Source organism: Colobus angolensis, unplaced genomic scaffold (assembly GCF_000951035.1).
Source record: "Colobus angolensis palliatus isolate OR3802 unplaced genomic scaffold, Cang.pa_1.0 Scaffold81, whole genome shotgun sequence".
In the NCBI taxonomy this organism is placed as follows: domain Eukaryota; kingdom Metazoa; phylum Chordata; class Mammalia; order Primates; family Cercopithecidae; genus Colobus; species Colobus angolensis.
Genome location: NW_012121932.1, coordinates 8,250,324 through 8,262,895, shown reverse-complemented (window position 1 = coordinate 8,262,895; position 12,572 = coordinate 8,250,324). Strand labels below are relative to the sequence as shown.

At 42.9% G+C, this 12,572-nt stretch overlaps 2 protein-coding genes across 4 annotated transcripts in view; both read right to left on the bottom strand.

Moving 5' to 3' along the window:
- The window catches only part of MARC1 (mitochondrial amidoxime reducing component 1), a 28,397-nt gene extending 19,224 nt beyond the window's left edge, over positions 1–9,173 (bottom strand). For both annotated transcript variants that reach the window (XM_011929469.1, XM_011929468.1), the window contains exons 1-2: positions 8,651–9,173; positions 4,244–4,417 (exon numbers count right to left, since the gene is read on the bottom strand). In XM_011929469.1, coding sequence (XP_011784859.1) covers positions 4,244–4,417; positions 8,651–8,925 — 449 coding nt within the window. In that variant the 5' untranslated portion in view covers positions 8,926–9,173. The remainder of the gene's footprint in view (positions 1–4,243; positions 4,418–8,650) is intronic.
- Positions 9,174–11,487: 2,314 nt separating this feature from the next.
- Positions 11,488–12,572, bottom strand: part of MARC2 (mitochondrial amidoxime reducing component 2) — a 36,538-nt gene continuing 35,453 nt past the window's right edge. The window contains exon 8 of one of the 2 annotated variants that reach the window (XM_011929467.1): positions 11,488–11,857. The gene's annotated coding sequence lies outside the window, so the exon portion shown is untranslated. The remainder of the gene's footprint in view (positions 11,858–12,572) is intronic. The other variant, XM_011929466.1, reaches the window with a different exon arrangement.

Sequence of the window (12,572 nt, the reverse complement as noted above, 5' to 3'; positions counted from 1 at the left end):
TGGTCTTGATCTCCTGACCTCGTGATCCGCCCGTCTCAGCCTCTCAAAGTGCTGGGATTACAGGCTTGAGCCACCGCGCCCGGCCCTGATAATCACCTCTTTTAACAAAGAAAGAACACACCTTAGGTCCAGAGACCTCTGTAGGCAACAGTTTCTAGCTAGAATTTAGTAATGTTTTAGCATATTGAGTGTTTGTTAATTTCTGGCAAATTATATAGGTAGCAATATAAAATTTGTATACAGGTAGCCACATAAGGTTTATAGGTAGTCACATAAATTTACATATAAACCCATATATACAAATTATATAGGTAGCCATATAAAGCCATATACCTGGCAAATTGTATAGGTAGCTGTATAAAGTTTCTTTTTTTAATAAATGTGTTTAAGATTAGCTTTTAAGCTAAATCAATTTAAAGAAAAACATTAAGTAAATAAGAGTACAGGTGGTTTATGGTTTGGCTACTGTCATGGTGGTGTTATGCAAATGCTGGAAGTTTGAGAAAGCTTAGTGGATCAAGTAAATCTACTTGGCTGGGCATTCCATTTCCACAAATGACCAGCTCCATGACCTTGGTGATAGTTTCTTATTCTGAGACTCAGTTTCTCCATCAATAAAATGGGGGTAGGAGCACAACTTTGTTGTGAGGATTAGGAACAATCTGTAAGAAGCCCCCAAACAATTCTTAGGGCTGGGAGGTGCTCAGTAGGCGGTAATGACCTAGGGTCCTCCAACCAAGTTATTTCAAGCTATCTTTGTATAGTTACTCCACAAATCAAACATTTAATCAAACAAAAGCATCCATTCTCTAATAATAATGTACAAATTGATTTTTATATTGTAAAATAATATTGAGTATAGTATCCTATATATTTTTATATAATTTTATTTTATTGCTTTATATCTAAAATGAGAAATCATTACTAATAGTGTCTGGGTTACATTAAGCAGTGAGATTAGTGTATTCAAAGGTTTCATACATTTTTAAAAACTTTTTATTGAAGTGTAACACTCATGTAGAAAAGTGCACTGCTGTAGTACATGACTTGATACCTTTTCGCACACTGTCACCCCACCCATTCTTAATTAACTTCCTGAGAATCAGAGGGCTGAAATATGCACCCAAGGCCTATGAAGTAATGAGAACATTTACAAAGACCAGGAGTGTCTGTGTTACTCTTTTCTGGATCAAGATGAAAAATAAATAAAATGAATAAAATAAATGTACCCAAATTTATACACCCAAATGGATATTACCTTTCAGAGCAGTCACCTTGGGAAGTAATCATTCTAACCTATTATTAATCATATCTACTTATTACTACTCTTAAGCCTAACCTCACTTTTTAACCAAAAAAAAAAAAAAAATGGTCCTATCGTTTTCTTATTCACAGGGTTTAGCTCCAAATAATATTTTACTTTTCCCAAAAATCAAATTCACCAGTTCTAGAACTGAGTGTATGTGAGGGGCTTAGCGTCTGTGTGTGTGTGCAGTTAAATGTCTGAAATGCTGATTTCAGAAGCATCTTGTGAAATGCCAACATTACCAAATATCTAGGTATGGAGATAGCCTTGAAGGTCATTGCCTTGTTAGATGCCTCTTTGCTGGTGCCTAAGAAAAAAAAAATCACCCTCCTTTCTCCAGAGTCAAACCCTTACAGCCCACCAAAGTACCCTTTCAGTCTCAACTTGCCATTCGGCAGCCCAGGGCTTCCCTTAGTTGCTTTTACAGGAGGGTGTGAGGGCGCACAGCAGAGGATATAAACAGGAAGGCTGCTTTGACTCCTTAGGGCTTCAGTTGGCAATAATTATTTTTACAAAGTCAAAACATTTGCATCTATCTTGGGCCATCTAGACATCTGCCCTGTTAATCTGACACTGATTTCCATTGCAACCTCTATTTCTAGATCCTGGGGTTCAGGTTCATAATCACCCAGAACTTGAGGTCTTTCAGCGAGTAGAATTTGTTCTGCCTTCTTCCTGCTCCTCCCATGTTTCTCCTGAGTTCTCACTGGCCTCTGCTGTATCTTGGCCCCAGCACTCCACCTGTACACTGTCGCAAAGAGTGCAAGCGAAGAATTAAAATAAAATTCCAAATGCTTCTATAACTTTTGACCCTTTGACAAAGATAATGTAGGCATGGCTTGAGATGGTTTGAGGTTTGAGGCTGTTTGCCTGAATAATCCCCAGCAAAAGTCCCTAATTCTCTGTATCTTATTAGTAGCAGGAAAGGCATGTGAGAAAATCGAGTAACATCTTCAACCATGAAAACAGGTGTACTGCCTGTGATCACGACCTTCTGAAAGTGACCCCAGAGCTCCAAGAACTCTTCAGAAATCTTTAAGAAACTGTGGGCTGAGGTTACAACTTCCTCATAAGAGAATAGGTTGGGCTGTCAAAAGAAACCTGAGTCCAGAAGATCCTTGGAATCTTTGGATGAAGAGTCTGTATACTACCGTAGCATGTCTAAGCCTTTTCAGTTTGCAATTTCCAAGCATGCCCTTGTTTAGTCTTTCGGGCATGGACCAAATGCCCATATGGGACTGTGAAAAAAGTTTCAACACAATTTCAAATGAATTGAAAATTAAACAAAAAATTAACTGTAAGAAAATATGGGTAAATATCTAACCATGGCAAATAAACACAAATCAGGACATGGATAAACATGAAATACAAATTGCAATATAAATATTTAAAATCTTACCTCATTCAGGGAAAAATGCAAATTAAAGTAACAAGGAATTATCATTTTTGCTCATAAAAATGGCAAAATATTTTTAATATAATGGTTAAAATGGAATTGGTAAAACCATTCTGCAAACAATTTAGCAAGATGTATCAAAAGCCTACAGGATCCATATTCTTATTTCAAACAAAACCACTGCTAGAATCTTTTCCTAAGAAAACAACAAATGATACAAACAAAGATTTATGCCAAGATATTCATCACATTCTTCTTAATATCTGGAAAAAAATTAAGACAATCAAAATGTTTAATCATGGGGCATGTTAAAATGCATTAGATGACACCCACACAATGAAATATTATGCCAACATGAAAAGTGGTATCCTTAAAGATTTTTTAACAATATGAAAAAGTACTCAACATTATCAGTTTAAGTATATAAACAATATGAAAGGATTTTTTTGTATTATTTCAATTTGTTTTCTAAGTAACAGGCATAGAGACAGAAAGAAATATGCCACAATATTAATTACCGTTATCACAGATTTTGTTTCTTTTTTTTTTGGTATTTCCCAATTTTTCAACAATGAATATGTACCACTTTTCTAATCTGAAAAACCACCAATTTCAGTAAAAGTATATTATCATGTTTAAAACTAAAATGTAGAAATTATATCAGTATTGCATTTTGTGAACTTTTCTGGGTCTTTAGACATTTTTCAGATAACTACATTTTTTGAGGTGATACTATTTTTTTATGATAGGTTATAAACTACCTGTAACATTCACAGTGCATTTTTATTCCAAATGCAGAAACTATAACAAGAATATAACTAGACCAACTTTAATTTTGCCATAATGAGATAAGAAATCAACTCTAGACGTGACTTCTTAGAGGCAAAGCTAGTTTTCCTAGAATAATTGCTTCGCTGCAGCCCTTCTGATGTTGAGGGAAGGGCTTCTGTACAGAACACCCTCCTGGGCTGCATCCCCAGCCTCATTCTGACACTGACCGCTGAGCAGCCACTGGCTGGATCACTCTTCTAGCTAGAGCTGTTCTTTTCTATCTTGGAACTTTCTTTCATTAGAACTAAATCTTATGGGTCACATAGCCATTTGCAACTCCTTTCCTAACTCAGATTTGGAAGGTACCCAGTTTTTCCAAGCCAAGTAGAAAAAGTTCTATGAGAATGCATAGATCGAATCTCACCTCTGCTAGGACACTCGCCCCCACCCCTCCTACCCTATTTTTGTGCTTGATCTTTGGGTGCTGTTATTTTTCTCTTGCTGACATGCCAATATGCTTTTGTTCTCATGGGTTTCTACATAGCACTTTCAATGTGTTGTTGTCATCTCAACAACACAAGTTTCTGAAGCTGCTTCCTTCTTTCTGCTTCTTTTAGATCTTCCTAATGTTGAAGACTTGGTTCTACATATGGTACACACGCAATCAACAGTTCATTATTGATATGTTTCTCAGGATTCCCTCTAGAGTTTACACTCTCTCAAAATTGCATGACCATTCATGCGAGGGCTACGACCTGTCCTTTCCTTACCTGCACTTGCGCACTGCATTTGTGGTGGGCGTTTTGATGGGCAGTAGTAGATCCTTTGTGTAGGCTGCACTGAGAGTCAGGGTGTCACCATCACAGGTCAGGGAAATCAGGACCAGGCGAGGTTCCTGGCGAGCAGTAACCATGTTTCCCTCCTGGTTGATCACAAGCCAAAACCTGCCATTTTCAAAACACAGGATATATGTGAACCATTATGACAGGAAGCCAGACTCTGGAGGAGCTCCAATTAGACACTGTTGTCATCTTTGACTTCTTCCCCATAAGCCTGGTATGTGTGAGTTTGAGAGTGTGTGTCTCTCTGTCCTAAACATCAGCACACAGGACTGAGTCTGTCACTTAATTTCAAAGGGTTTAATAACCACTCAAACATCCAACATACCTAGAGAACAGTTTGAGCTCTTTGATGGCATGGAAATCAAAGATGTTAATTATATTTTCATCTGAATCTCTAGAAAGCCTGAACGCTTTCATTAAACATGCTCCAAGCAGATGACAAGAATCTATTTTACAGAAAGACTTTAAAGGGCAGGAGGAAACACAGTGCCTGGCATCCGGTAGGCAATGGGCTCTCATGGGCGGAAATAGCAGGGCTGTTGCTCATATTGTTCACAGAGCATGGAGTTTAGCTGAGCAACATGCAGTGCCACTTATACTCTGCCAGTCCAGCCCCCCACCTTTAAAAACTTTTAATGTTCCAATATTCGGTGCTGTCCATTCTGCAATTTGCTAAACTAGACAGTATTTTTTTCTCTGGCCCAGTATTCCTGGTCTACAGGTACTTCCTAGAAAAAAAGATAAATGGAGAAATAAGAGCAATAGAAAGAGCCATTTCCAGAACAAGAACAATACGTTTTTGTAGGTTATCTCTCAGCTACCAAAGAAACAAAACATATTGGCATTTCAATCCTTTCAGTACACGCTAATCAAATGATCACAGTTATAGAAGTGAGCATGTGCTTTTGAGATTTCCAGACATAAGAAAAAAATATGGCCGGTACTTTAGGTCGTTCAAGATATTTCTTGCATCACTTTCAGCAGGTTATCATGGCTGAGCTGTTCAGCTACACTAGAAAAATATGCTCAGTATAAGCCCTTTCCCTAATTGCTGTTTTATCAGACTTTGTTTCTGCACAGACAGAGGCCTGCCCTGCCCCAAATCCTTGGGACCAGCAGGTGAATATTCTCCCTAATATTCTTCCTGGTAATGGCAGTTTAGATCTTTCTAAAATGCAAATCTAACTTTAAGACCCCCTCATTCAAAATCCCTCCATGGTTCCTGCTTTCAGGATAAAACCAACTCCTAAGCAAGGGCATGCACAGCCCTTCATGATCCAGCTGCTGCTCCAGCCATTCTTACCTCCTGAGGTCTTCACACAGGCCAGTCTTTTCTACATTTTTTTTTAATTGCAGTAAAATAGCTATAAAACATAAAATACCTAGCATACTCCTATGTACAGACCCAAAAGAATTGAAAACAGGAACTCAAACAGATATTTGTGTATCAATGTTTATTGCAGCTTTATTCAAAATGCTAAAAAAGTAGTAACAGCCCAAGTGTCCATCAACAGAGAATGGAATTTTTTAAATGTGATTTTAACCATTTTGAAGTATGAGATTCAGTGGCAGTAAGTACATTCACAGTATTGTGCAACCATCAGCACTATTTGCAAAACCTTTTCATCACCCCAAACAGAAACTCTGTACCAGTTAAGCAATAACTCCTCATTTTCCCCTTCCCTCTGCCCCCAGTAACATCTAATCCACTTTGTCTCTATAAATTTATCTACTAGACATTTCATATAATCGGAATCACGCAATAGTTGTCCTTTTGTGTCTAGCTTATTTCAATTAGCGTTATGTTTTCCAGGGCCATCCATGTTGTAGCACATATCAGAACTTCATTCCTTTACATGGCTGAATAGTATTCCACTGTGTGTATATACCACATTTTGCTTATCCACTCATCCATCAATTGGACACTTAGTTGTTTCCACCTTTTGACTACTGCGAATAACATCATAATGAAGGTTCAACACTCAGTGCTGCAAAGAACATTCATCCTATTTATGTCCCAGTTCCTTTTGGTAAATACCTTAGAGTAAGCTTATCCAACCCATGGCCCGTGGGCCACATGTGGCCCAAGACAGCTTTGAATGAAGCCCAACACAAATTGATAAACTTTCTTAAAACATTATGAGATTTTTTTGTGATTTTTTTTTTTTTTTTTTTTTTAGCTCATCAGCTATTGTTAGTGTTAGTGTATTTTGTGTGTGACCCAAGAGAATTCTTCTTCCTATGTGTCCCAGGGAAGCTTAAAGATTGTACAACCCAGCACAGACTATGCCAGCCTTTCCCCAGCATACACCATCCTCTCAAGCCGAGTGTCTTTGCCCAGCTTATTCTCTCTCTGGAAAGTTCTTCTCCCAACTTACTTGCCCAGCAAGTTCTGAATTATTTTCCGGTTTTCAGCTCAAGCTGTTACTTCCTCTCTGAAGTTGTCCCTGATGGCCCCAGCCAGCTTCCAGCACTGCGACCTCTATGCTGGCACACTGGCACGTGTCACAACCTCTGTTTAGTTGGTTATCACCTAGGACTGTAAGCCAGTGTTGGCTTCTCTTGATCACACTTTCTGGGAGTGTGTGATGAAGGAAAATAAAGAATTTATCTTAGTGTCTGGTACAAAGGCCAGCTCTTCTTATCATCTATTGTAATATGAGCTCAAAAACTGCTTTTTGAATCTACGTAGTAAAATTCCAGGGCCCTTTGCCTCTCGGGCCTACAAAAACTAATTCAGCAAATTCTATCACTTTTCAGAGCCTACTATACAAAACATGGATTTTTTTTTTTTTAGACGGAGTCTTTCTGTCTCCCAGGCTGGAGTGCAGTGGTGCGATCTCGGCTCACTGCAAGCTCCTCCTCCCAGTTTCATGCCATTCTCCTGTTTCAGCCTCCCGAGTAGCTGGGACTACAAGCCCCTGCCACCAAGCTCGGCTAATTTTTTGTATTTTTTAGTAGAGACGGGGTTTCACCGTGTTAGCCAGGATGGTCTGGATCTCCCGACCTCGTGATCCGCCCACCTCGGCCTCCCAAAGTGCTGGGATTACAGGCCTGAGCCACCGCGCCTGGCCCAAAACATGGAATATTTAGGATCCTTGGTTTCCTTCCTGAAGCAAAGATGCATGCATCACTAACGTTTCAACTATGTCATGAATTGCCCTCTGTCTTGGGAGCTGGTAGGAGAAAGGTTACAGCTCCCATGAGTCCTGTGTTACTTGCTGAGCTGCGAGGGCTTCTCTGGAAAGGAGTTTCAAGTGCAGCCTCACAATGAGACCCGGGGCTGGCCTGAAGCCAGACCCTAAAGAGGACAAAGCCGCCGGCTCCCGGGTTTTGCAGCCTTCGCTGAACCCCAGGAATCCATGTAACTCTCAGAACCCAGACAGAACATTAACAAGATCACTCTTTACAAAGCCCCAGTGTGCTAAAGAAAATAAGAGTCCTGGTTCCGCTGCTGTGTGGCTCTGAACTCAGCTTCTTTATCCACAAGAGTGCTTGAGAGAATTGGGGAAAATAGCATCTGCAATGCCACCCCTCACTTTTTTTTTTTTCTTCACTTAGTCTCCCTCTGTCGCCCAGGCTGGAGTGCAGTGGCATAATCTTGGCTCACTGCAACCTCTACCTCCCGGGTTCAAGCGATTCTTCTGCCTCAGCCTCCTGAGTAGCTGGGATTACAGGTGCGCGCCACCACGCCCAGCTAATTTTTTTTTTTTTTTTCCTTAGTCGAGATGGGGTTTCACCATGTTGGTCAGGCTGGTCTCGAACTCCTGACCTCAGGTGATCCACCCGCCTCGGCCTCCCAAAGTGCTGGGATTACAGGCGTGAGCCACCGCGCCTGAAGGTAGGTATTCGTTGAATTGCAGTCATGACTATTATGAGCCCCGCCTTGGTGCGCTCTTAGAGGGCTGGACTCTACAGTTTCAGCTTTCCCCAAGATCTCAAGAAAGTCACTCAAAATAAAGCTACTGGGAACCAATCTCTTTAAGCTAGCCGCCTCCACTAAACGGAGATTAAGAAGTTTGCTCACTGGCAGACACCTGGGAGCGATACCACACCTCAGCAGGAGCACATGACGCCAAAGAGCCAGTGGGAGGTGGAAATCCGCCCACCCCGGGAAAACGGGTCCATGCGCTCAGAGTCCCAGAACCCCGGGATCTGATGCTGGGGGCTGAGGGTTCCTTTTACTCTTTGGCCTTGTCTCATCCAACTCCCAGTTTCTTTGTAATAGGAGGAAGGACCTGTTAGCAGACTCTGCAGACCTTCCCTGCACTCCTCCCTTCTCAGTCCCTTGCCCGAGCCGGATCAGCGCTGCCCCGCGCCCGCGCTCGGCCGTACCTGTCCCGCAGGTTGCCGCTGCGCAGCCCCATGGCCGTGCACTCAGCCTCGCTCACTGGCACCCCCTTGCAGGATTTCACAGGGTAGATCCAGAGCTGCGCCACGGTGCCCACCTGCTGCAGCAGCCGCCGGCGCCGCGTGGGCCATGTGCGGCGCCAGGCGACAGCCCCCAGCACCACTGCGGTCAGTCCCAGCACGGCGACCCCGAGCCACCTGGGCCGGGGCTGCGCGAGGAGGACAAAGCGGGCCAGCGCGGAGGAATCGGCGGCGCCCATGGCTGGCTTCTCCGCGAGGTAGCGGCGGCAAGGCCGGAGCGCGCTGGTAGCCCCGGGCCGCTGGGGGAAGGTGCGGCCTTTGGCACTGAGCCCAAAGGGTGGGCAGGTCCCGAACCCTTCCGGGCCAATCAGAGCAGTGCGTCCTTCTGGGGGGCGGTGCGGGGAGTGGGAGGTGGCGGCTCAGCTTCCACTTGGTCTGAGCCCCACGTCTCTGCAACCTTCCGTCGCCTGCAGCTGCAGGGCGCTGTGCCCTCCCCCACGATCGCTGCAAGTGACCAGTTTATTTACTTACGTATTTATGGGGTTATTTGACCTAAAATAAACAATATACAACATTTGCAGGACAAAGCGTGATTTTGAAATTAAAAATCAGATAGAGGGCAGCAGCCTCTCCTGGGAATAGTAGAGAGCGGGTCGGCCCTGCCTGGCCTGCGCAGTGTCCAGCTCTCTGCTGCGGCCGCCCTCCCCGCAGGCTGCCCAAGGTCTAGGGAGCTTCCAAAGAGTGAGGGGCTCGTGGAGGAGGATGCTACCAGGCCATCTGCGCCAGTGAGAGACAAGGCCAGAGTTCTCCTGGCGGCAGCTCAGAGCAGCAATGGGCGTCTGAGAGCAGCTTCTACGCTCCCGGCGGGGAGCCTCGAGCTGCAGCTGCTTTGGCAAGGCCTTGGCTCAGAAGTTTAGCACTGCACAAGGTCCCCAGGCTGCTTCTGGCGGGAGGGAATGTCACCTGGTCCTGCAGGCACTCACCTCAGTCACTTGTCACTTCCAAATCAGGTTATATTCCAGTCAACAATATCAGCATACCCGAACAGCATGGTTTAGGAGTCAGGCTCCTGTTTGATGTACCAAGCTATCAAAGGAAAAAATTACTCAAACGCTTATTAAAAAGGTAAGGAAGACTATTCACAGCTATTGTAACAGGGGCATCACAATAGGGGAAAGAGATTAGGCTCAGCTCTGTATTACAGCAAAGACTGCTGGGGGTTTATAGCCAAAGAGCAAGTTCCTCGAGGTCAGTGAATGGAAAATCACTAAGAGGAGACATCAAGTATAGAGGATTATTGATAAACCCACTTAACAGGATTCTACTGAACTAGGCAAGGACTTACACACTGAGGGTGACAGATGAGGAATCTGAGCAGATATCAAGGGTGATATCAAGGATGGGAGAATACTCTGGAAACTGACTAAGCAGGATTCTTGCTAAACTGGACTCTGCAGAGAGTAGGGTGGCAAGGTCAAGGCCTCATGAAGAAAAGGGCTCAGAGGAGACCGAAGTTTGGTCGAGAGCCTGTGTCATTCCCAGCTCAGCCAGGAATGTACATTTCAAGACTCAGCCAGAATTATCCATGCAGGGCAAGTGTGCCTTGGATGAGAGAAGCGGGAGTTCGCCAAGAGAAAAGAACAACACTCTCCGCTAGCTGGCAACTCACTGCAGAGCAGTTCCGTGCTCAGGGAGGCTCTGTCTTTACTGGCCTGAACACTTATCTGTCCTACTTTTCTGCTCTATTCTCTTCTCTTCCAACCCTAGGTCACACCCTGTCTGTAAAGGACACAGCTCAGCAGCATGCACCACTTGATCCTCCTCGGAAAGGCAGCTCCGGGGTACCAAACATGTGTTTCTGTTTATTTCCCTCCTGAATTCCTCTTTGAAAATTTAAGAGGAAAAAATGGCTCCCCTATTTTAATGGTTGACTTTAAAGTTCTGATTTTTCAATTTCATCACTTCCAGAATTTACCCAGGGCTACAGCTCTCTTACTACCACTTTTACCTCACAGGGTGCGGGGGATGGTGGTGAATTTCAGTCCCAGAACCCAGCAAAGGAAAATGGAGGAGGAGGGAACAACCACTCCTCAATGACCACTAGGAAGGCCCCTTGCGGACACTGGCCATCCTGCCACAGACAGACCTGTGTGCCTGCAGCTCACAATGCCCTCGCCCCCCGCCAATGACAGAAGCCAGTGTTTGTGGAGTCAGATTGTGTCTCTGGAGGCAATCAGAAAGGGTAAGGAAAAATAAATTGCAGTGACTCAAATTCTAATATAAAGAGAGAAGCCCAGGAAGAAGACTCATAAATACCAAAGATAAAGCAGGATTGAGATTCATGTTTATTAGTTACAAAGAAACTATAAAATTGTACGTAGGTGAATTCAGCCATATACTATTTCAGTGAGCATTTTTGCTTTAGATCATACCAAAGTAGTTCGTTTTTTTGTTACAAAAAAATTATTTGCGTTGAAAAAAATATGCTCATGCTGTCTTCCTTGCAATCCTACTCAAAATTCCATCCTCTTAAATGTCATCCTCCTCTTCTTTATCTTACTCGGAATTCCAGGTGGTGTATCTGGCAGTTACACACAAACAGATTACTTTTCTATGGCTTAATAAAGGTGTAATAGAATATTAAAACTAAGTCTATAAGAAAATTTCCATACTCAAGTGCAGCCCAGATTCCATAATGCTAGAGCACATGAGTGAAAAGTCAATAGGACTCAATGGCCACGTAAAGACCAATATTAGGCATTTGTGAGTGTGGTAACATGTGTCCTGCACATCAGGTAATCCTGATAGATAATAAAAGGAACACATTTTAAAAACATTTTTGCAGCTTTTTAATTGATTCATTAAACTTGCTTTATTCATCAAAAAGTCAGGAAGTAAAAGCATAATAGCCATGATAACATTCAAAATAGCATTTTTGATGATGTTAATTATTTTCAAAGCCTTCAGTACCCAAAATTGATACATATACCTTCATATTGCCACCTCTAATACTTTCCTTGCATTAACCTGGAGCATACACAACTTTGAAAAGTCAAAAATCGAGATTATTTTCCAGGGTAAAGATAGTTGAAGGCTGGATAATAAGGATTTGCTGAGGTATTGCTGCCGCTGTTGTTAAGATCTCAGTCAATCCCTCCTGGTTGCTGAAGCCTGAATAAATAATAAGAATCTCTGGTTATTTGGTTATTTATCCTACTGTTCATAAATAATTCAAACTCCCACAAAACAGTAGCTTATTGAGGTTACACATATAAATGTATGGTGCAGTGCTGTGCAGAAAGCATGGCCTATTAGCTCTAATTCACATCAGCTCCCAGACCATACATCAGCTGACCTAGCTGAGCCTTTGTTTCTCATTCATAAAATGCCTATTATCATATCTATCTCACAGAGATCCTCTCACAGATAAAGATTACACAAGGCCTTCTGGGGAGCAGAAACAATTGGAAATTGAGGCTGAGTAAACCACAGATGTTCGTTGCCTCCATCCACTGCAAAACAGGGTCTGGTTGGATGAGTTTGTTACCAAGTGACATGGAAAATCCTCAGTTGTTAAGGTATCTCACAGCCACTGGGCTCCCTCAGATGCAGAGAACACATGAAAGCCCTTCGCTCACACATTGATCCAGGTCCAGTCAATCATGACTGGAACAGCAGGACACAGGATCAGTTTCACTCAAGCTAGATGGCTCAGACTTGGGTCCACTCTCCCCAAATGGGGCTTTTAGAAATGCCAGGCACTTAGGAGCTTCACACTTTCCTCTCTAGTATTAATACTTATTGTATTTCATCAAATCCAAGATATACCAATTGTAAAATGCACCATTATTTTATGCATCACTGATAATTTTATGCATCACTGATA